At 50.4% G+C, this 23,739-nt stretch overlaps 1 protein-coding gene across 1 annotated transcript in view; it reads left to right on the forward strand.

Annotated features, from left to right (window-relative positions):
- Positions 1 to 23,739, forward strand: part of MOB3A (MOB kinase activator 3A) — a 40,764-nt gene that overhangs the window by 9,547 nt on the left and 7,478 nt on the right. The window contains exon 2 of the mRNA XM_038740075.1: positions 4,631 to 5,194. Coding sequence (XP_038596003.1) covers positions 4,777 to 5,194 — 418 coding nt within the window. The 5' untranslated portion in view covers positions 4,631 to 4,776. The remainder of the gene's footprint in view (positions 1 to 4,630; positions 5,195 to 23,739) is intronic.

Genomic DNA, 23,739 nt, shown 5'->3' on the forward strand with positions numbered 1-23,739 from the left:
TCAATCAGTGATAATTGAGCAGTGACTGTGTGCGGAGCACTGTACCAAGAGCTTGGGAGAGTCCGATACAACAGAGTAGGTAGACGTGATCCCTGCCCACAAGGAGCAGACATTAAAATCAATTACAGATATGAATCCTCCCATATGAGGCCATTATTTTCCTCCCCACCGCCCCCAACAAGGGGTTAGACCCATACAGTATACTCAAATTGGAGGAAGGGGATTTCAGTCATCTCAGTCCCCCTACTCACCCCATCCCTGTCTCTCTGTCCCAACAACCCCCCCATCCTCTCCCCTTACAGCAGTCCCCCTCCAACTCACTCCCATCCAGTCTTTCTCCACTCCTCATGCCATTCCTTCCTTTCCCACTCCCTGTCCTTCTTTCCCAGCACCATCCCTCATCCCCCTCCCCACCGTGCTAGCCCGTCAGCTCACTCCCGTCCAATCCTTTCTTATCCTTGACGCTGTCCGTTCTCCCCACTCCTCTGCTATAACCTTAGCCAAGGGTGGCCTGTGGAACCTTCACTCCATCCCTTCATTCTTAATGAATTTGGATCCTCCCCCTCTGTCGACCCTGGCCCACGTCCTACCTCTGGCCTGGAATGCCCTCCCTCCTCAAATCCGCCAAACAATCACACTTCCCCCCTTCAAAGCCCTACTGAAGGCTCACCTCCACCGAGGCCTTCCCAGACCAAGCCCCCCTTTTCCTCAGCTCCCCCTCCACATCGCCCCAACTCGCTCCCTTTGCTCTACCCCCCGCCCCCCAGTACTTGTGTATATGTGTACATATCTGTAATTCTAATTATATTAATGCCTGTTTTCTTGTTTTGATGTGTATATATCTATAATTATATTTATATTGATGCCTGTTTACTTGTTTTGATGTCTGTCTCCCCTCTTCTAGACTGTAAGCCCACTGTGGGCAGGGATTGTCTCTATTGCTGAATTTTACTTTCCAAGCACTTAGTACAGTGCTCTGCACACAGTAAGTGCTCAATAAGTAAGCGCCCATGCCCATTACCCTCGCCAGTTGTTCCAGACATGCCCTCCTCAAACTCCCTGTCCCCCTGCCTCTCCATCTCTTGCCCCAGTGACCTGGCCACTTACTTTATTGAGAAAATTGAAACTATCAGGCATGACCTCCCTAAAACCTCCCCTGCCCCTCTCCAGTCCCTCCCTCCTCCTGCTCCATCTTCAACTCTCCCATCTTTCTTTCATTCACTCATTCATTCACTCAGTCGTATTTATTGAGAGCTTGCTTAATAATAATAATGATATTTGTTAAGCACTTACTATGTGCCAAGCACTGTTCTAAGCGCTGGGGTAGATACAAGGTTATCAGGTTGTCCCACATGGGGCTCACAGTCTTAATCCCCATTTTCCAGATGAGGTAACTCAGGCCCGAGAAGTTAAGTGACTTGCCCAAAGTCACACAGCTGACAAGTGGTGGAGCCGGTATTAGAACCCACAACCTCTGACTCCCTAGCCTGTACTCTTGCCACTAAGCCACTCTGCTTCTGGCTAGCCACACTGCTTCTCGCTTTGAACACGGGCTTCGAGTGACAAGATGGAGTTAACGCTTGCTGAGCAAGTTGATCTTAATCCAGTTTGGCTGGAGAGCAGAAAGTACATTTTTGTGAAGTTCAGAGAAAATTTTTGATGTCGATTTCACGGCCACTGAAAGTGATTTTATTGCCTTAAAGAATCTGTTTCCAACTGGGAGAGCCTTGGTATCAGCACTGCACTTTGAACCTCTTGGAGAGTTAACGGAAGGAATTTCCAACTCTTCCCAGCCACCCTGGCTCTAAGAATCATTCCTTTCCTGTCTGAGTAAGCTACTGAGCTTTCCCGTTTTTTCTTGAGGCTTGGAGACAGCCTGGGATTGTCAAAAGCCTCCACAACCAAGTTTCATAAAGCCCAGGTGGGCCAGGAGGTCTTTTGACTTTTAGCAATTGTCAGACTGGGAAAAAGCCACCTACTGTTGATAAAACAGCTCGGGGGTTCTTTTTATCAATCGGTTGGCTAAAGTGTGAGAAACCAGCTCTTCTCTATCCGTCTCCCTCAAGATGTCAATTCACCATTGGTAATCGAAGAATCCTATGTCCCTGCTAGATAACATGGTTGAAGTCCCAAGCCTCGGGAATACCACGCATAGAAGACACGCAAGGGTTAGGTCTAAGCTCATTAGGATGTTTTTCTTTTTATGCTCATCTCCCCTGTTAGAGCACCAGCTCCTGTGGGCAGGGGACATATCACTTCTTTAGTCGGTATTTCCCAAGTGCCTGGCACAGTGCACCACACCAAGTGGGTGCTCAATAAATGGTGCTGCTGCTGCTGCTGCTGCTACTAGTACGTGCTTGCTGCCCTCCTTGACATCATCCTCACGGCCAAGAGGGGACCATCAAAATCCCTGCTTTCCTCGACTAACAGAACTTGCCCTGTTTTTTACCTATGAACTGCTCCTGTGTCAATCAGTCCAAACTCTTCTAGAACTTGCTGATGTGCTCAGCCTGCATAACCTCCCGTAGGAACAAATGCTGCAGACTCATCCCTCACTGGGTAAAGTGTTTCCTTGTGTTGCTTTTGAACCTTCACGCGTCAGTGGGATCTGGTGAACAACAGTTCGGTATTTATCTTGGCTAAGACTTTAATCATTGCTTGTGTGCAGAGCACTGTATTAAGTGCATGGGAGAGTATGATACAACAATACACAGACACATTCCCTGCCCACAACAAGCTTATTTTCCCAGCATATCTTGAGTAGATCTTCTCCTCCCTTCTCTCAGAATCCACCCCCTCTACCTGCATATCCCTTTGTACCTTATCGAAGCACTTGCCCCTCCCTTCTTCCCTCCTTGACTGCCTTGACTCCTCCAGGAGGCCTTCCCAGACTGAGCCCCTTCCTTCCTCTCCTCCTCGTCCCCCTCTCCATCCCCTCATCTTACCTCCTTCCCTTCCCCACAGCACCTGTATATATGTATATATGTTTGTACATATTTATTACTCTATTTATTTATTTTACTTGTACATATCTATCCTATTTATTTTATTTTGTTAGTATGTTTGGTTTTGTTCTCTGTCTCCCCCTTTTAGACTGAGCCCACTGTTGGGTAGGGACTGTCTCTATATGTTGCCAATTTATACTTCCCAAGTGCTTAGTACAGTGCTCTGCACATAGTAAGCGCTCAGTAAATACGACTGATGATGATGATGATGCCATCTTCAACTGTTTGCCCTCCAGTGGCTTCTTCCTCACTGCTTTCAAACATGCTCATGTCTCCCCATCCTAAAAAAAACCCTCTCTTGACCCCAAGGCTCCCCCCAGTTATCGCCCCACCTCCCTCCTACCATTCCTCTCCAACCTCCCTGAGAGAGTTGTCTATACCCATTGTCTCAAGTTCTTCTCCTCCAATTCTCTCCTTGACCCTTTCCAATCTGGTTTCTGTCCCCTTCACTCCACAGAAACCACATGTTCTCCTTCTCGCCAAACCCAACGGTCTCTACTCCACATAATCCTCCTTGACCTCTCAGCTGACTACAACACTGTGGACCACCCCCTTCTCCTGGAAGCATTACCCCTCACCTACGTCCCGCCTCTGGCTTGGAATGCCCTCCCTCCTCTAATCCTACAGATGACTCTCCCCCATTTCAGAGACTTATTGAAGGCCCATCTCCTCCAAGAGGCCTTCCCAGATTAAGCCCCACTTTTCCTCATCTCCCACTCCCTTCTGTGTCACCTTGACTTGCTCCCTTTGCTCTTCCCCCCATTTCCAGCCCCAAAGGACTTATGCGCATATCTGTAATTTTATTTATCTCTTTGCTCTTCCCCTCTCCCAACCCCAAAGCACTTAGGTACATATCTGTAATTTTATTTATATTGATGTCTGTCTCCCCAACTTTAGACTGTGAGCTCATTGTGGGCAGGGAATGTCACTGTTTATTGTTGTATCGTACTTTCCCAAGTGCTTAGTATAGTGCTTTGCATACAGTAAGTGCTCAATAAATACAATTGAATGAATGAACGAACACAGCGAGTGCTTAACAAATATAATAATAATAATAAAATATTCTGGCTTGGGGGTAACTGTTCTGATAGGTGTCCCCAAGGGGATCTCTGTGGCACGAGACCCTTTCTGGTTTACAGCGGCACTTCTGTCAGTCCATCAGCAGTATTGACTGTGCCCCTCCCGTGTGCAGAGCACCAGACTGGGCGCTTGGGAGAGCACAGTTTAATTAGTAGATACGATCCCTGACCTTAGGGAACTTGAAGTTGAGCTGGGGGAGGAGGCAAGCAGAGGGGAAACCGTGATCTGGGAGAGGCTGGGATAAGCTCTGAGGACTTCAGCCGCCTAAGCGGAGCAGATAGACACGTGAGGGTCTACGGTCCGCAAAGCACCCGAGTACCCCCCAGGCATCGTGTGGTGGGTATGCGTCACCGGGGTGAAGCGGGCCACAGAGGAGGCTCTGCCAAATCTCCGCCCAGACGTGTCCCGACGAGCGCGGGCGGGTCTGGAGACTCCTAAGGGCGAGGCACCGGGCCGATTTTTTTTCCATCGCGGCCGGCCGGCCTCCGCTCGGGGTCTGAGCCAGCCGCCAGCCAGTGACCGGGCTCCCTTTGTTTGTGTTGCAGGTCTGCTGAAAGAGCCAGGGGAACCCAGTCCAGTCCCAGGGGCTTGGCTCCAACTTAGCGCCCCACTCCAGCGTTCATCATCCTCCTAGGACCCGTTCCTCTGGGGCCTGGCTCGGGGCGTCCCCGGCAACGACTCGCCGAGGGCCATGTCCAACCCCTTAAAGCAAGTGTTCACCAAGGACAGAACCTTCCGTCCCAAACGCAAGTTCGAGCCAGGGACGCAGCGGTTCGAGCTCCACAAGAAAGCCCAGGCCTCCCTGAACGCGGGGCTGGACCTGAAGCTGGCCGTGCAGCTGCCAGCCGGCGAGGAGCCCAACGATTGGGTGGCCGTGCACGTGGTGGACTTCTTCAACCGCATCAACCTCATCTATGGCACCATCAGCGACAACTGCACCGAGGAGTCTTGTCCGGTCATGTCAGGAGGCCCCAAGTATGAGTACCGCTGGCAGGACGAGCACCGGTACCGGAAGCCAACCGCCCTCTCCGCCCCCCAGTACATGAACCTCCTGATGGACTGGATCGAGGTTCAGATCAACACCGAAGACATTTTCCCCACCAACGTCGGTGAGTTCCGGGCCCCGGGGGCGTTCCCGAGAACCTCTCGGGCCTGTCTGCTCCCTCCTGTCCTTTTTCCCCGTCCCGCCTCTCTGGTTTGGCCTGTCTTTCCCAGGAGCCTCTCTCCCTCTGGCCAGCTGCTTAGGAGGCGGGAGCTCTCTGCTCTGGCCCCGGGACTCCTCCCTAGACTTTCCGAAGCATTCACTCGAGTCTCCTTGGCTCCGTTTTCCCCTGCCTTCCCCCTCCACCCTGAGCAGCCGAACTTGGGCCCGTTATTTTCATTGATGAGGCCGGTGGAACACCTAAAGAAAGCTTGGCTTCCTGGTACATGAAGTAATCGATTGCTGATCGGTGATAAGGTTGATTGAGCGGCCCTTACCACGTGCAGAGCACCGTCCCGGGCACTAATGAGAGGACCGCGGACGTTGGCCACGCCGTCGGGCTGGGGGGAAGGCAGATGGACCCGTTGGAATGAGATGGCTGGGTCCCCGGTGCTGCACGGTGGCTCCCGCCGTACCTCTGCTCTTGGTTGGGGGTGGGAGGAGGAGGGCAGCAGCCGTCGGGTAGGCCCCGTGGCTCCCGGAGGTTCTGGGCCACGCGGGATGGGTGCGGTGCCGCTCCTGGGTCCGACCGGCTCCCGACCTCAGCTAAGCATCCCCTGCGGCGCTGAGGGGACCCGAGAGGCGGTGGATGGTTGGTTGCCACCTGGCGCTTAGGGATGGACCGTCTCGCGTCCCCCGACTTCCCCGCGATGACTTGAAGCGGGTGGGGCGGTCGAGCCACCAACCAGCGCGTCGGATCCCCACCTCTGGAAGTGGGGCTGGGCATGGGGGCCCAGGTAAGAACCATTGGAACGGTGGGCCGGGGAGAGTGGCCGTACTGGGCCGGCGCTACGCCTTGGGGCCAGCTGGAGGCTGGCCGGCCAGAAGTGGACCTACCAAGGTGGTAGCTCCAGTTTTGCAGTTGGCCTCCAGCTGGCAGGTTGTGGCCCCCCCTACCTGGCCCTGGAGCCCAGGGACGACTCTGTCCCATGCCGGGCTCCAGGGCCAGCCCAGAAGTTCCTCTGCTTCCCACTCCCCCTCCCCTTCTCCCTTCCCTGGCCCAGTTGGGACACACCATGGCTGTGCTCTGAGGACTGGGTTTGGTTCTTGGTGTTCTCACTGAGGGCTGTCTTGTCGGATTGAGAAGAATGCTCTCATGCACGCACGCACGCACGCACGGACAGCAAAATAATAATAATAATTACAGTATTTGTTAAGCACTTACTATGTGCCAAGATCTGACCGACCGTGGGGTCCGGTTACCCAAAGACACTCCAGATTCCCACAGATTGGGGAGAAGAGACATCCCTCAAAAAAGGTATTTATGCTGCATTTTAAAGTGACCAAATTTTCCAGATACTATATAAAAGAAATTAAATGGGATTCTCCGGACGATGATGGAGATGGTGCTAAGTCCATCACACAGGTGCGCTAAGTTGTTCTGAGAGAACTATGGTTTGTCTGTTTTGGCAGGGATCATTTTAAGGGAAATTTAACAAGCAAAAATATTAGGTTTTTTGGATTTTATTTTTCCAGGCTTAACCTTCTTTTTAAAACCATGAGCCCAATGATAGAAGTCAGGCAAAACCCTAAAATCCATATATCATCTTTTGACTCTGGATTTTAGAGATTTGCCCAGTTTTTGTTATTATTAATAATAAAAATTAATAATAGTAGTAGAATTTGTTAAGTGGTTACTGTGAGCCAAGCACCGTACAAAGCGCTGGGGTAGATTCAGGTTAATCAGGTCCAACACAGTCCCTGTCCCATATGGGGCTCACAGTCCGAGGAGGAGGGTGAACAGTTATTTCATCCCCATTTTACAGAGGAGGAACCAGAGGACCAGAGAAGTCAAGTGACCTGCCCGGGTTACCACAGCAGACCCGTGGCGGAGCTCGGGGAGAGAACCCAGGTCACCCAACTCCCAGGCCCAGGCTGTTTTCACTCGTCCACCACGCAGCTTCTCACCAGGCCACACTGCTTTACTTTGTACTGATGTTTGTAGGCATCTTTTCAGAGGAGAAGTGTGGCTCAGTGGAAAGAGCCCGGGCTTTGGAGTCAGAGGTCATGGGTTCAAATCCCGGCTCTGCCAACTGTCAGCTGTGTGACTTTGGGCAAGTCACTTAACTTCTCTGTGCCTGTTACCTCATCTGTAAAATGGGGATGAAGACTGTGAGCCCCCCGTGGGACAACCTGATCACCCTGTAACTTCCCCAGTGCTTAGAACAGTGCTTTGCACATAGTAAGCACTTAATAAATGCAATCATTATTATTATTATTATTATTATTATTATTATCTTTTGGTCTCATACCTCAGTTATATGCCCAATGGCAGGTGAAATGGAGAGCTGGGGCATGGTGGGGTGGGAGAGGAAGGGGAACCAAGGGTGAATTGATCAATTGAGTGAATGAAGCCCACAGTAGCTTCCAGGCTGTCCACAAAGCTCTCTCTCTCTCTCCTTCTGATGTAACCAAACTGCTGTGCACACAGCAAGCGCTCAATAAATACGATTGAATGAATCATCATAATAATAATTGTGGTATTTGTTAAGTGCTTACTGTGTGCCAGGCACTGTACTAAGCGCAGGGGAATACAAGCAGATCAGGTTGGACACAGTCCCTGTCCCACATTGGACTCACAGTCCTAATCCCCATTTTACAGATGAGGTACTGAAACACGGAGAAGTGAAGCAACTTGGCAGGGTCATACAGCAGACAAGTGGCAGAGCCAGGATTAGAACCCATGACCCTCTGACTCTCAGGCCTGTGCTCTATCGGCTAGTCCAGGCTGCTTCCATCTTCATTCTCTTCACCCGTTACTCCCCTGCTTGCGCACTCTCCCCCCGCCCACTCCTCCCAATCAATCAATCCATCAATTGTATTTATTGAGCGCTTACTGTGTGTAGAGCACTGTACTAAGCACTTGGGAATAATAATAATAATAATGATGGCACTTATTAAGCGCTTACTATGTGCAAAGCACTGTTCTAAGCGCTGGGGTAGATACAAGGTAATCAAGTTGTCCCACGTGGGGCTCACAGACTTAATCCCCGTTTTCCAGATGAGGGAACTGAGGCCCAGAGAAGTGAAGTGACTTGCCCAAAGTCACACAGCTGACAAGTGGCGGCGCCGGGATTTGAATAAATAAATAGAGTAACAAATATGTACAAACATATATACATATATACAGGTGCCGTGGGGAAGGGAAGGAGGTAAGATGGGGGGGTGGAGAGGGGGACGAGGGAGAGAGGAAGGAAGGGGCTCAGTCTGGGAAGGCCTCCTGGAGGAGGTGAGCTCTCAGTAGGGCCTTGAAGGGAGAAAGAGAGCTAGCTTGGCGGATGGGCAGAGGGAGGGCATTCCAGGCCCGGGGGACGACGTGGGCCGGGGGTCGACGGCGGAACAGGTGAGAACGAGGCACGGTGAGGAGATTAGCGACAGAGGAGCGGAGGGTGCAGGCTGGGCTGGAGAAAGAGAGAAGGGAGGTGAGGTAGGAGGGGGCAAGGTGATGGACGGCCTTATAGCCGAGGGTGAGGAGTTTCTGCCTGTTGCGCAGATTGGTTGGTAGCCACTGGAGATTTTTGAGGAGGGGAGTAACATGCCCAGAGCGTTTCTGGACAAAGACAGTCCGGGCAGTAGCATGAAGTATGGATTGAAGTGAGGAGAGACACGAGGATGGGAGATCAGAGAGAAAAGCTCCCAAGCTCACTTACCCTCTGGGCTTCATTCTCAACTCTCCCACCTCCAAACTCTCCCTCCTGCCTGAAAGTCCATGCCCCTTTATAGCCGGCAGACCCCAGCTCTCCCTGTCTTCCAAGCCTCCTGCAATCCCACCTCCTCCAAAAGGCCATCCCCGATGCATTTTCTTCTTCCGTAAGCTCGTTATGGACAGGGAACATGTCTGCTAATTCTGTTGTACTCTCCCAAGTGCTCAGTATAGAGCTCTGTATATAGTAATCACTTGATAAATACCACTGATTGATCGATTCTTCCCCAATCGTGTCATTCCATAAGCCACCCTTAGCACTTGTGTATATTCATTCAATTCATTCAGTCGTATTTATTGAGCGCTTACTGTGTGCAGAGCACTGTACTAAGCGCTTGGGAAGTACAGGTTGGCAACATATAGAGACAGTCCCTACCCAACAGTGGGCTCACAGTCTAGAAGATCAATTTAGGTACTTCATTCATCATTTATTTTTCCATATTTTTTCTGTTACCAGATGTAGCAGTGCAGTTCCTCTTGCTCCCAGTCAGTGTGTGTGTATTTGTATAGATTTGGATATGTAACCCTATCTGTGTGTGTACATGGGCGTGTGCGCGCGCACACACACACACACACACACACACTATTTACCCGTTGGGTTGAAGCTCCTTGAGGGCAGTGACCTCTTCCTTTTGTTTACTCTCCTAAATGCCTAGTCTAGTGTTCATACACAGTAAATACTCAGAGTCCTTTGGGGCAGATGGGCAGATAAGAAACTATTCACAAATAGTGGGAGCAGGAGAAAGACCGGTGCCATCAACTGCTGAGAGTAGAAATGTGGTAGGAGAAATCCAAATGCTAAGTAACATAAGTCAAAACATACATATGCGCTACAGGCAGTTGTGGGATTGATTGGACTTGGAAAGGCGGGACTTAATCGGGGAAGCCTCCTGGGAGAGATGGGATTTCAGGAAGCCTACGAAGATGGAGTGAGCTGTAATCTAGCAGATCTGAAAGGGGGTTCCAGGCAGGGAGAGTGCACAGGCCAGGGATCGGAAGCAGGAGTTTCAAGAGGGAGGCCCAGTTGGAAGGTTAGCTTGGGGATAAGGAGAGCATATAGAGAAGAAGAACAGAGCCAATGGGGTGCCATGAAGGCTGGAGTTGGGAGTCTCTGCTCGGAGCAGAGGGAAGTGTGAAACCATTGGAGGTGTTTGAGAAGTGGGGAGCATGATGCTTCTGGGCAGGGGAGAGGCTGGAAAGAGGGAGGCTGATTTTGTAGTCTAGTGAGGAGGTGATGAGAGCTCGAACTGATTGGAGAGGAAGGGTTGGATTCGGGAAATGTTGGGTAGAAAGAACCTGTGGGATTTAGCAATAATAGATTGGATAATAATAATAATAATGATGGTATTTGTTAAGCGCTTACTATGTGCCAAGCACTTTTCTAAGCACTGGGGGAGATACAAGGTAAGCAGGTTGTCCCACGTAGGGCTCACAATCTTAATCCCCATTTTACAGATGAGGGAACTGAAGCACGGAGAAGCTAAGCGACTTGCCCAAAGTCACACAGCTGACAAGTGGCGGAGCTGGGATTAGAACCCATGACCTCTGACTCCCAAGCCCGGGCTCTTTCCACTAAGCCACCCTGCTTCTCAATTGGATGAGAGAGCAGAATGGCAGTGAGAAATTGAGGATGAGACCCAGCTCCTGGGCTTGAGTCACAGGAAGGGTGGTGGTGTGGGGACGGGGAGTTTTCAACTGTGCTGGGGAAGTTGGGAAGCAGTGTGGCCTAGTGGAAAGAGCATGGGCCTGGGAGTAAGAGGACCTGGGTTTTAGTTCTGGCTCCAAAGCTTGCCTGCTGTGTGACCTTGGGCATGTCACTTAAATTCTCTGTGCCTGTTACCTCATCTGTGAAATGGGGATTAAAACTGAGCCCCACGTGAGATATGGATTGGGTCCAACTTCGTGTCTACCCCAGTGCGTAGAATAGTTCCTGGCACATAGTAAGCACTTAATAAATACCATTAAAAAGTGGAGGGGGAGGGGAAGTTTAGGAGGGAAGAGGAGAGGGTCAGTCAGTTTTAGATACGTTGAGTTTGAGGTGATGGCGGACCATCCAAGCAGAGGTGTCCTGGAGGCAAGAGGAGATGTGAGATTGGGTAGTTGCGGAGAGGTTGGGGCTAGAGCAGTAATAATAATAATAATAATAATAATAATAATAATAATAATAATAATGGCATTTATGAAGCACTTACTATGTGCAAAGCATTCTATTTTATTTTGTTAGTATGTTTGGTTTTGTCTCCCCCTTTTAGACTGTGAGCCCACTGTTGGGTAGGGACTGTCTCTATATGTTGCCAATTTGTACTTCCCAAGCGCTTAGTACAGTGCTCTGCACACAGTAAGCGCTCAATAAATACGATTGATGATGATGATGATGATGATGGGGAGGTTACAGGGTGATCAGGTTGTCCCACGGGGGGGGCTCATAGTCTTAATCCCCATTTTACAGATGAGGTAACTGAGGCACAGGGAAGTTAAGTGACTTGCCCAAAGTCACACAGCTGACAGTTGGCGGAGCCGGGATTTGAACCCCTGACCTCTGACTCCAAAGCCCAGGCTCTTCCCACTGAGCCATGCTGCTTCCCCTAATAGTAGATAGTAGATATCTACTAGTATTTAATAGGGGAGTCGTGTGTGCAGGGGTGGTGGCTGAAACCAAGTGAGTGGGTCAGTTTCCCAGGAGTTTTGCTCCCCTCACTCCTGGACCCCGCGACCTCCTCCACACCGCCCGCTTCGTCTCGTTCAGTGCTCCCATGCTTGAGGAAATTGCAGCAGCATGGCCTACTGGATAGAGTACGGGCCTGCGAGTCAGAAGGTCCTGGGTTCTAATCCCGGCTCCACCACATGTCTGCCGTGTGACCTTGGGCAAGTCACTTCACTTCTCTGGGCCTCAGTTCCCTCATCTGTAAAACGGGGATGGGACTGTGAGCCTCAATGTGGGACTGGGACTGTGTCCAACTTGATTAACTTGTATCTACTCCAGTGCTTAGAACAGTGCTTGCCACAGAGTCAGCGCTTAAATATCATAATACAATAATAATAATAACGTGGTAAGTGCTCAGCGCTTAGAACAGTGCTTGGCGCATAGTAAGCGCTTAACAAATATCATCGTCATCATCATCAAGAGTGCTGATGTGAAGGTGAAAGGGTAGGGTCTCCAGCACAGAGCCTCATCCCACAGTTACAGGATGAGTAGTGGAAGAGGAGCCAGCTAAAGAAACAGAGAAGGAGCAGTTGGAGAGGTGGAAGGAGAGCCAGGAAAGAACTGCCAGTGAAATAATAACAGAAATAATAATAGTAGTGGAATGTGTTAAGTGCTTGCTATGGGCCAGGTGCTGGGGGGAGTTACAAGGTAATCCAGTCAGACACAGTCTCACCCTGTTGCACACAGGGTTTACAGTCTAAGGGGGAGGGAGAGAGCAGGTATTGAATCCCCATGTTAGAGATGAGAAACTGAGGCACAGAGAAGGGCAGTAACTTGCCCGAGGTCCCACAGTGGGCAGATGTCGGAGCTGGGATTAGAACCCAGGTCTTCTAACTCTTAGAGTTGGACTCTTTCCCTTAGGCTTTCATGCTATTTCTCCAAGGCCTGATGACTTTTTAAGGAAAAGGGGGTGGTCTGCAGCGTCAGAGATGGCTGAGGGGCTGAGGAGGATGAGGACAGAGAAGAGCCTGTGGGTCTTGGGTATAAGGGCATCATTGGTGACCTTGGAGAATGCAGTGTGAGTGGAGTATAGGGGGTAAAGAGAAGGAAGTCAAGGCAGTGGGTGTCAACTTGGCTTGTGTGTCAATCTGCCTACAACCATCAATAGTTTTTTTGTTTTGTTTTTTATGGTATTTATTAAGCACTTTCTGTGTGTCAGGCGCTGGACTAAGCCCTGGGGTAGATACTGTGAGCCCCATGTGGGACAGGGACTGGGTCCAACCTGATAAGCTCCAAAGCTTAGAACAATGTCTGGCACCTAGTAAGTGCCTAACAAATACCACAATTATTATTATTATTAGTTATACAAAGCTAACCAGGTTGGACACAGTCCCTGCCCCACATGAGGCTCACAATCTTAACCCCTATTTTACAGCTGAGGTAACTGAGGCACAGAGAAGTGAAGTGGCTTGCCCCAGGCCACACAGCAGACGTGTGGCAGAACCGGGATTAGAACCCAGGTCCCTCCGCCTCCTAGGCTCATGCCGTATCCGCTAGGCCACGCCGCTTCCATGCTGCAGTAGTCTTTGCAGTTAAGAGCCCTGTGGGGACTTTAGAATCTGAATTCAGTAGCTTTAAGGGCCTCAGCTAAATCTTGAAGAAATTGGTCAAGGGCCTTTGAGTCATGCACTCATCTGAGTTCCCCTTTCTCCACAGTTCCCTAAAAGCCCCCGCCAGTGGTTGACTTACCCAGGCAGTCAGTGGTTTTCCAGTGGGTTCCACTGATACTCCCTGTCTCCACTTGTGCTCTCTGCACCTTAGTCGGAAGTAGTCTCGGTTTTTGGCACTCCCGTTGGAGTACTGAGTACCTGATTGGCACACTTCGCCCTGTACCTAGCCCCCTAGATCCAGAGAGACGGGGTTCAGGTGAGAGGGTGAGAATCACCCAGCCCCCAGCCAGCTCTGGAGGGCAAAGCCAGAGCCATCGATGGGCAGCATGGGGCGAAGCAAGAGGTTGCGGGGCCAAGGTGGGCCAAAGATGCTTATCTGTTGTGGGCATAGGGCTGTAATAAGGAGAAAGGAACATTCGAACATTAAGACACTTCACTTTCCTGTGCCTCAGTTACCTCAACTGTAAAATGGGAATTAAGACTGTGAGTCCCTTGTGGGACAGGGACTGTGTCCAACCTGATCAGCTTGGATCTACACCAATGCTTTGTACAGTGCCTGGCACATAGTAAGCGCTTAATAAATACCATTAAAAAAAATAGAATAAGGATCCTGTCAACTGTAAGCTCCTTATGGGCAGAGATTACATCTCCCAACTCTACTGTATTGTACTCTGTTGCAAACGCGTAATACAGTGTTCTGCACACAATAAACTCTCAGTAAATTCCATTGATGTATTGATTGATCGCTCGATCCAGATGGGCACATGACGTCGGCTCCAAAATCTGACATGCTGATCATTCCGGGAGATTGCAGTTGCCCAGCTTCTTCCCAGAGCGTGTCAGCCCAAAACTGCTCTCACACTCAAGTTTCTCTTGTTTTAGGGCAAGTTGCACTCACTCTATTTATCCCATTATACTCCTGCTAGCAGCAGTTGTAGCACTGATCTTTCTCTTGTTTCCACTATTGGAAATCATCTGTGTCTGTCCCTCTGTCTGTCTGACTCCATCAGTTTGTCAGCTCCTCGAGGGTGGGGACTGTGCCTTCTACTTTATTGTGCGGTCATGTGCCTCCTGTGATGCAAGGCTCTTGTTGTTGAGGAACCTCGCGTTCAGGAAGTCACCCAGCAGTTTGCGCGCCTGGACTGACGCTGCCTGACCACGTGCCTGTGTATGGCTGTTTCTTCTGCCATTGCTGCTCATTGTGGGCAAGGAAGGTGTCTACCACCTCTGTTGTCCTGTGTTCTCCCAAGCGCTTGGTACAGGGCTCTGCACATGGTAAACACTCAGTCAATATGGTATTGATAATAATCAATACCACTGACTGATCGATCATGTCCCATCCAGACAATTAGCAGATGATAATTCCCAACTCTCCAGTGGCCTTCAGGGGTACCGACGGGACTCTCCGGAGCACTTAAGTACGGTGCTCGGCACACAGTAGGTGCTCAGTCAATATGGTCGAGTGATTGTTTGGTAAATGCTGAAACCTGGGGAAAGGCCACTGGGCCTCCTGGGGCTGGAAATCAATCAATCAATCAATCGTATTTATTGAGTGCTTACTGTTTGCAGAGCTCTGTACTAAGCGCTTGGGAAGTACAAGTTGGCAACACATAGAGACGGTCCCTACCCAACAGTGGGCCCACAGTCTAGAAGACTATTTCTAAATCTAAAGGGCAGTTGTCTACTTCTGCCTAGCAATGTGCCAGATATCTGCTTGTAATCACCAACACTGTCTTTCACCTCCCAAATAACAGAAAGACCTCATGGACCCAGCCAAGGCCTAAACCATGGCATCTCTGCATCTCGTAGATGATAACACTGTAAGTCTGCGGTACCCGAGAGACGCATGGAGCACCGCGGCCGGGCCGAGGGCTGGACCGTCCGTCGGGTGGCTCGCTGCGGACTCGACCATCCATAGAGCCAGAGCGGGGTCAAGTGGCACCTGGGCCGCCCGGATGGCTGAACCCCAAGCTCCTGGAGAGTCCGGGACCAGCCCGGAGCTTGGGGACGCTGTTCTCCCGCCACACCCCCACCCCCCTCGCCGAGAACAGGGAGCCCAGCTGTGAGGAACAGGCTGGACCGCAAACGGGCACTCCTCGGAGACCAGGCTGGCTGGCGGCCATCGAGGCCAGGACCACGGCAAGGGGGCCCCATCGACACTGCTGAGACGAAACGGTGCAGACGTTAAAAAAAAAACCAAAAAACAACCAAAAAACCCCAAAGTCCCATCTCCTCGCAGGACACACACCCACCGCCCCTTGTGGTTCCTGGGGATCAGAGCAAAACGGAGGCCAGTGGAAAGCACGATGGGACTCACAGATCACCCTTGGAAACCCATGACAGGACATGTGGATTGAACTCGGAAACCCCCTCCTGCTTCTTTAACATATGGAACATGGAGGTGCTGCAGTGTGATCTCAGAGATGCCACCATCATGACCATCTTCAAGAAGAAAGGCAAAAGATAAGGTTGCGGGAATCATCGAGGCATCTCGTTACTCTCCGTTACCGGCAAGATCCTAGCCGGGGGATTCCGGGTTCAGCTACTGAAGAGTAACATCGAGCGAACGCTCCCGAGATCACAGCGGGGCGCAGCACTCTGGATCTTTGCTGCGCGGCAGATAAAGGGGCAGGGAGCAGCACCGAGACCATGCACAAGCACTCGACACCGTCAGCATATCTGAAGTCTGGACATTCCTTAGCCAGTTTGTCTCGCTAAATTCATCGACATCCGGCGGTAACTTCACGATGGCCTGGCTGGCCGGATTAGAGTTGAGGGTAGGTGCCCTGTCCCACCCGTTCCCCGTGGCAAGTGGAGGAGAGCAGAGAGGCGCGGTGGGCCCAGTCCCTTTGAGCTGATTCTCCGCAGCCATGCTGGAGGACGCAACGAGAGACTCGGGCGCAGGGGTCAGAATACACCGCCGCCCCTCTGGGAATCGCTTCCCACCCTAGACTTGGAGCAGCACTGACAGTCATTCAAGCCCGGCTCTATGCAGTGACCGCACCCTTAGAGGTCCATTTCAAGTCGACACACCAGTGATCAACCGGGTGCTACGGGCTGACGAGAAGTCTAAAGAAAACCGAGGTGATGGATCAACCTGCCCCAGGAGACACAGCCGAAAACTAAACACTCTCACCAAATTCTAGTACTTTGGCAGCACACCAACCGATGACACGGCAATAAAAACCCAGCATGTTCCTTGGGAGGCTGTCGTAGAGAGGGTGGCGGCAGCCTGGAATCGGGCTCCAGACCACACGAGAGGTCCACAGAGCTGTGGTGCCGTCCAGCCTTCTCTCTGGCCGGGAGACCTGGACTCCCCACGCAGACGCCATGTCCGCCTCCTGGAACGGTGGCGTCAGCGTCATGTAGAGGCTGTTCCCAACATCAAATGACAGGAGAATCACACGCAAGCCGGGTCCTGGAGTGAAGTCAGGCTCCTAGCATTGAATCACGTTCCTCTTAAACGCAGTTCTGTTGGGTGAGCCCCATGAGGAGAACGAATAACAACAGGATAGCCACCGCTGCCAAATGGGGAGCCGAAATTAAGAAACCAAAAGCCAGGAGGGCAGCGGAAGTACTCTGCATCTCAACCGAAAATTGGGAATCGACTGCCAAGATGAGAAGCCACACGGCCTAGTGGATAGAGTGTGGGCCTGGAAGTCGGAAGGACCTGGGTTCTAATCCCAGCTCTGCCACTTGTCTGCCAAGTAACCTTGGGCAAGTCACTTCACTTCTCTGGGCCTCAGTTGCTTCATCTAGAAAATTGGAATTAAGACTAGCAGCCCTCTGTGGGACAGGGACTGGGTCCAACCTGATTATCTTGCATCTACCTCAGTGCTTAGTACAGTGCCTGGCACATAGTAAGCACTTAACAAAGACCACAATTATTATTATTAATATTAAGGCATATAATAGTGTGGAGTATGGCAATCAAGGAAAGAGGGACTCATAAGCAGAAGGTTTGTAAGGATTGAAAGACAAGGAGGCACTGTACTAAGCGCTGGGGTGGATACACAAGCAAATCAGGTTGGACCCAGTTCCTGTTCTGCATGGGGCTCACAGTCTCAATCCCCATTTTACAGATGAGTTAGGCACAGAGGAAGTGAAGTGACTTGCCCAAGGTAACACAGCAGACAAGTGGCAGAGCTGGTATAGAACCTAGGTCCTTCTGACCCCCAGGCCTCTGCTCAATCCACTAGGCCACGCTGCTTCTCCAGGCCTCTTTGTGTCTTCCCGCTCTCTCTCCCATCACTTTAGACACCACCACTCTCTTCCCTGTCTCACAAGCCCTTAGCAGTTGGTCAATCATATGTATTGAGTACTTACTAGGTGGAGAACACTGTACTAAGCATTTGGGAAATTACAATACAACAGAGTTGGTAGACACTTTCTCTGCCCACAAGGAGCATACAGTCAAGCCTTAGCATTATCCTCCACTCATCTGTCTCATTCAACCCATGTGTTTGATCTGTCACCAAATCCTGTCAGATCTACCTTCACAGCATCGCTGAAAACTGCCCTTTCCTCTGCGTCCAAACGGCTGCCTCGCTGATCCAAGTGCTTATCCTATCACTCCTTCACTATGGCATCAGCCTCCTCCTCCCTCCCTCCCTCCCTCCTGTCACCCCCACTCCAGTCCATACTTCACTCTGCAGCTCGGATCATTTTTCTTAAAAAAGTTAAGTCCATGTCTGCCCAGCTACTTCTGCATCAAACAGAAACTCCTTCCCATCAGCTTTAAACAGTCAATTCTCCCCCTCCTACCTTATCTTGCTGATTTCCTAGTACAACCCAGCCTGCCAATTTCGCTCCTCTAATGCCAACCTACTCACTGTACCTTGATCTCGTCTCTCTCACCTCTGGCCTCTTGCCCTCATCCTCCCTCTGGCCTGGAACTCCCTCCCTCTTCACATCTGGCAGGTCACGACTCTCCCCACCTTCAAAGCCTTATTGAAATCACATCTCTTCCAAGAGGCCTTCCCCGACTGAGCCCTCATTTCCCCTACTCCCTCTCCCTTCTGTGTTGCCTGTGCATTTGGGTCTATACCCTTTAGGCACTCAATAGTCACCCCACCCTCAGCCCCAGGGCACTTGTGTCCATATCCGTTATTGATTTGAATGTCTGTCTCCCCCTCTAGACTGTAAGCTTGTTGTGGGTAAGGACCGTGGCTACCAACTGTTGAATTGAACTCTCCCAAGTGCATGATACAGTGCTCTGCCCACAGTAAGCGCTCAATAAATACCGTAGATTGATTGATTGCCTACCATGGCTGGGATTCTGGGTCCTGCATTGGCCTTTTCAGTCACACTTGCTCCCATAGGTGAATTTCACCACCAGTGACCTCTTCGTCCACTGTTAAGGACACCTATGAAGAGCTGAAATTGGGAAACCAAAACCAAGGAGGGCAGAGACAAGAAGGGAAAACCGTGCCAGCTGCAACAAACATTAAGCTCAACGCCCCTTGAGGGACAGCTTTTTGGGGCGACCAGTGTTGCCGGGACTTTGGATCCTGCATTGGCCTTTTCAGCCACAATTCACACTCATGAGTGAACTTGACCGTTAGTGGTGTGTCCTTCAAAGAAGGACAACTCTATATATGTTCGTGTTCTTCCTCCTGCTCCCACTCTACGTAAGTAATTTCTGCCTACCTTTCTCTCAGGGACCAACCTGTCTTTAATTCTCTCAACTACTTGGTATAAGCACACCATTTGACACAACTCGGGTAGGCTCCTTGGAAATGTTGGATCGTGAACGGTTGTATTATGGGGTACGTTTACCCATTGTCTTTCACGTTGTGAACTAGGATCCAGTCCAGATCCTCATGAGGAATATTGTGGAACTCATTTATGTGCTATACACTGTAATGATAAATGTCCCTAAACTATTGCTTCATCTTTGTTGAAGGAAATGGAAACAGAGCATCACAAATAGTAATGATAATAATAATGGTGGTATTTGTTAAGCGCTTACTATGTACCAGGTACTGTACTAAGAGCTGGGGTGGATACAAGCAAATCGGGTTGGACACAGTCCCTTGTCCCACGTGGGGTTCAGAGTCTCAGTCCCCATTTTACAGATGAGGTCACTGAGGCACAGAGAAGTTAAGTGACTTGCCCAAGGTCACACAGCATACAGGTGGCAGAGCCGGGGTTAGAACCCATGACCTTCTCACTCCCAGGTCCGTGCTCTATCCACTACGCCACACTGCGGGTTACAGTATGTTGCAGAGTCCTCACTGGAGGAGGCGGAAGTAGAAGCTTCTTTTGCTGACTATAGGACTGGTTTTTCAACTTTTGGGAAGAATTTGCCCATTTGGGTTATCTAGCAGCCTATTTCTGTTCTCCACAAGGCACCTTGTAGCAGCAGAAGTCCTTCTGAACACTACTACTCACCTTGGAACTCCTCTCGCAATCAGGATCGCCTTAACTCATTTTTAATAAATTCATGTTTTCTTGAAAATTGATTGGCTCAGTTCCCAAATTTTAACTAGGTGGTGAGTGACCCTACTTTCTTAGCCTTCCCTTCTGTTGTGGCCTCTTGCGTTGAGGCACTGGAAGACTGGAGTTCATGGCCCTCTGGAGACAACGATTCCCCAGCCCGAGAGGAATTTGTAGTTGAGTACTCCTAGTAGACTACTTAATCTCTGCCCAAATGAGCAGTGGACCAGGAGGGATTGACTTTCCTGTGGCCTTTGGCCCAAGTGTCAGTACTGGCTGGGTGTCCTGTGCGGGTTAAAGCATCCAGCAACACAGGTTTTATTGGGGGTGGGGGAGGGGCTGTAGCCTGGGGTCTGCCCATCTGGCGCTCAATAAATAAATTGACTGATTGTAGGAGTAACTTCCACAGTCAAAGTTTTGAAAAACAGTAAGGTGCCTGGATCTGATTGCATCTCTCCAGAAGTAGAGTGAGAAGCAGCATGGCCTACGGGCCTAGGAATCAGAAGGACCTGGGTTCTAATCCCAGCTCCACCCTTTGTCTGCTCTGTGACCTTGGGCAAGTCACTTCACTTCTCTGTGCCTCCGTTCCCTCATCTGTCAAATGGGGATTAAGACTGTGAGCCCTACATGGGACGTGGATTGTGTCCAACCCGATGATCTCGTATCTACTCAAGCATTTAGTATGATGCCTGGCATGTAGTAAGTACTTAACAATTACCATAGACACAAAAAAGCCCCCAAAACCCGTAATAAGCAAGCAGGGGCTCTAATCGTCTGGTGCCTGCGTGAGTTTTCCTTCTGTACATCAGAACACTGAGAAGATGTCGCAAGACTTCGGAGAAGCTACTATAATGACCGAGCTGAAGACAGAGGAGCATCATTCTGCCACTGGCCCGCTGCCTAATCTGGGACAGGTCTCTAGCTTGCCCACCCCCCCCCACCAGCTTCCAGTTCTTTAGTTCTAATATGTTATAAAATATCATAAAAAATCATATAAAAATGAGATAAAATACTTATTCTCCTGTCACTCTCAGACAGTGAGCTCTGGGTGGGACACAGATCGTGTCCAACCTGATTTTTCCATATCTGCCCCAGTGCTTGGCTTTTAATAAGCCATTTTAAATACCGTACCAGTCCTCTAGACTGTAAGCTCCTTGTGGGCAGGGAATGCATCTACCAACTCTGTTGTAGTGCTCTCTCCTGAGCTGTTAGTACAGTGCTTTGCACAGAGTAAGCGTTCAGTAAATACCATTGGTTGACCATCATCAACATTATGGGAAAATTTTAAAAATAAAGAACCCCAAAGGGACACTAAGCATAGTAATAGTAGTTAAGCACAAACTATGTGCAGAGCACTGTGCTAAGCACTGGAAAGAGTACCCACTAAGGAAAACTCACGCTGGGACCTACTCTTCCTCCTGACACTGTCCCCTTTGCACTTTGGTCCTCACCCCGGCCCTGCAGCACTTAGGTACGTATCCGTAGACCCTCTCTGTAATTGGCTTTCTTGTCTATCTCCCCCTTGTAGACTTTCAGCTCCCTGTGGTCAGGGGGGTATGTCTGCCAACTTTGTGGCACAGGCCTCTCCCGAGCACTTAGCCCAGTGTTCGGCACATAGCACTCCCTAAATACCATTCATCAGTCAGTCGATTCTGACACTGCAGTGGGCCGCACCCAGACAGGTGGGACCTTCGGACGATCGTCCCCCAGTTCCCGACCAGGCGCAGTGTTCCAGCTGAGCCAGGCCACATAAGCTTGCGTTCTGGCAGGACTGAGTGCACGGGAATGAGTGAAAAGGCGAGGCCGGTCAGTGAGGCTGACGGCTAGGCTCGCAAGGCGGCCGGAGAAGAGAGGAGATATGGTAGCTGGGATTGGGCTGTGGGGGAGAGATGCAACCTCCCCAGCCCAGCCCAGAAACCTCTTTTCCTCCACCTGGCAACGGTCCCCTCACATTGCCACGATCCAGGAAGCCCGTAGGCCCATTTTGCTCCTGCTCTGCTCCCGCCCCACCCCTCTTTCATCTGCATGGGAATCTTCATCCCAGCCGTGGGGCCATTGGAGCCCCTTGGTGGTGTTTTCTTGAGCCAGGGAAGGTGGTAGGGAGGCCGGGCTGCTCAGGAGGGAAAGTGGGCTGGGTGCACCCCATCCAGTACTCAGGAGGAGCCTGGCCTGGTGGGCAGTGGGCTGGGTTCCAGATCACCAGGAAGGAAACAGCTCATACCCATGACTCCAGAAGCGGGGTGGGTACCTCTGTTGGAATCCTGCTGATTGCCATTGGGATGAGACCTGGCTTAGGGAGCCAAATAAATTGGAACGCCAAAGGATCCAAAAGTCTTCCATTCTGCCCTTTGATTTGTCAAAAGAAAAAAAATTGCCGCAGCTTGAGGGAAGAGCAGAAGGTTTGTCCAATTGTGAGCATTGTTCCAAATAGTAGCAAAGAATTGCCTAACCCCTCCCCCCCTGCCCCAATCTCTGGGGATTTGGAAAAAGCTGGCATAATAACTGTGGTGTCTGTTAAGCACTTGCTTTCTGCCAAGCACTGTACTAATTGCTGGGGGAGTTACAAGATCAATTACTTCCTCCCTTCAAAGCCCTACTGAGAGCTCACCTCCTCCAAGAGGCCTTCCCAGACTGAGCCCCCTTTTTCCTCTCCTCTTCCCTGCCCTACCTCCTTCCCTTCCCCACAGCACCTGTATATGTCTGTACAGATTTATTACTCTATTTATTTTACTTGTACATATTCACTATTCTATTTATTTTATTAATGATGTGCATTTAGCTTTAATTCTATTTGTTCTGATGACTTGACACCTGTCCTCATGTTTTGTTTTGTTGTCTGGCCCCCCCCTCCCCTTCTAGACTGTTGTTGGGTAGAGATCGTCTCTATATGTTGCCAATTTGTACTTCCCAAGCGCTTAGTACAGTGATCTGCACACAGTAAGCGCTCAATAAATACGATTGAATGAATGAATGAATGAATTAGATTGGCTAGAGTCTCTGTCTCATGTGAGGCTCTCCGACTGAGGGGGAGGGAGGGAGAACTGGTATCTTACCTCATCTGGCAACTGAGGCCCAGAGAGATGAAGTGACTTGCTCAGGGTCACACAAACAGGCCAGGGACAAAAGTGAGATTAGAGCCCAGATCTCCTGATTCCCAGGCCACACTACTTCTCAGCTAAGGAAATATATTTCAAAATAGATACAAAATATCATTTAAAATACGTTTCTCCTGTAGCAAAAAAAAAAAAAAATGCCAGGGAGCTCTCCACGCTGAGGAGAGTTGACATTGACTGGAACCAGGCACCGAGCCAACCTGCTCTCTGGGCAGCCCTCGCTGCCCCTGGCGCCCCAGTTCCCAGAGCCATGCACAGTTGGGCTGGGGGAAGGGGTGGTGAGTCTTCCCTGTTTCTGCTATGCAGCTCTGAGGGACTGGGATGGGACAAGTTTTTTTGGGTTGTTTGTTTTCAGGAAGGTGGTGGGATCCTCCTCCTCCTCCTCCTCTTCTTCCAACTCCTCCTTCCTCCTCCTCCTCCTCCTCCTTCCTCCTCCTCCTCCTTCCTCCTCCCTCCAGTACCCTCCTGTTCACAAAGCACAGACTAGGGCTCTTGGAAGCAGTCACTAAAAAGTCCAAGTTTTCAATCAGTGAATGGCATTTATTTATTTATTCATTTATTTTTTGAGCACCTACTGTGGCCAGAGCACTATACTAAGTGTGCTGGGAAAGCAGAACCGAGAAACCCAATGTGTTTGTTCTCTGGTCTCAAGGAATTTATGGTCCACCGGGGAGAGCCACACAGATGCAGATTATTTCCAGATGGTGGGAGGGTGGGAGCAGGGAAAAGACCAAGGATATAATAGGCAGCCCCAGAAGTGTGTCAGGCTAGAATAGCTGAATGAAATTTGACTGCACAATTTGAGTATGCATAGGCACAGAAGTGCTGAGGTTGGGTATAAAAGCATACTTGGGTTTGGGAGAATTAATTGAGTAGGAGGGCGTA

The sequence above is a fragment of the Tachyglossus aculeatus genome, chromosome X1, assembly GCF_015852505.1.
Source record: "Tachyglossus aculeatus isolate mTacAcu1 chromosome X1, mTacAcu1.pri, whole genome shotgun sequence".
In the NCBI taxonomy this organism is placed as follows: Eukaryota; Metazoa; Chordata; class Mammalia; order Monotremata; family Tachyglossidae; genus Tachyglossus; species Tachyglossus aculeatus.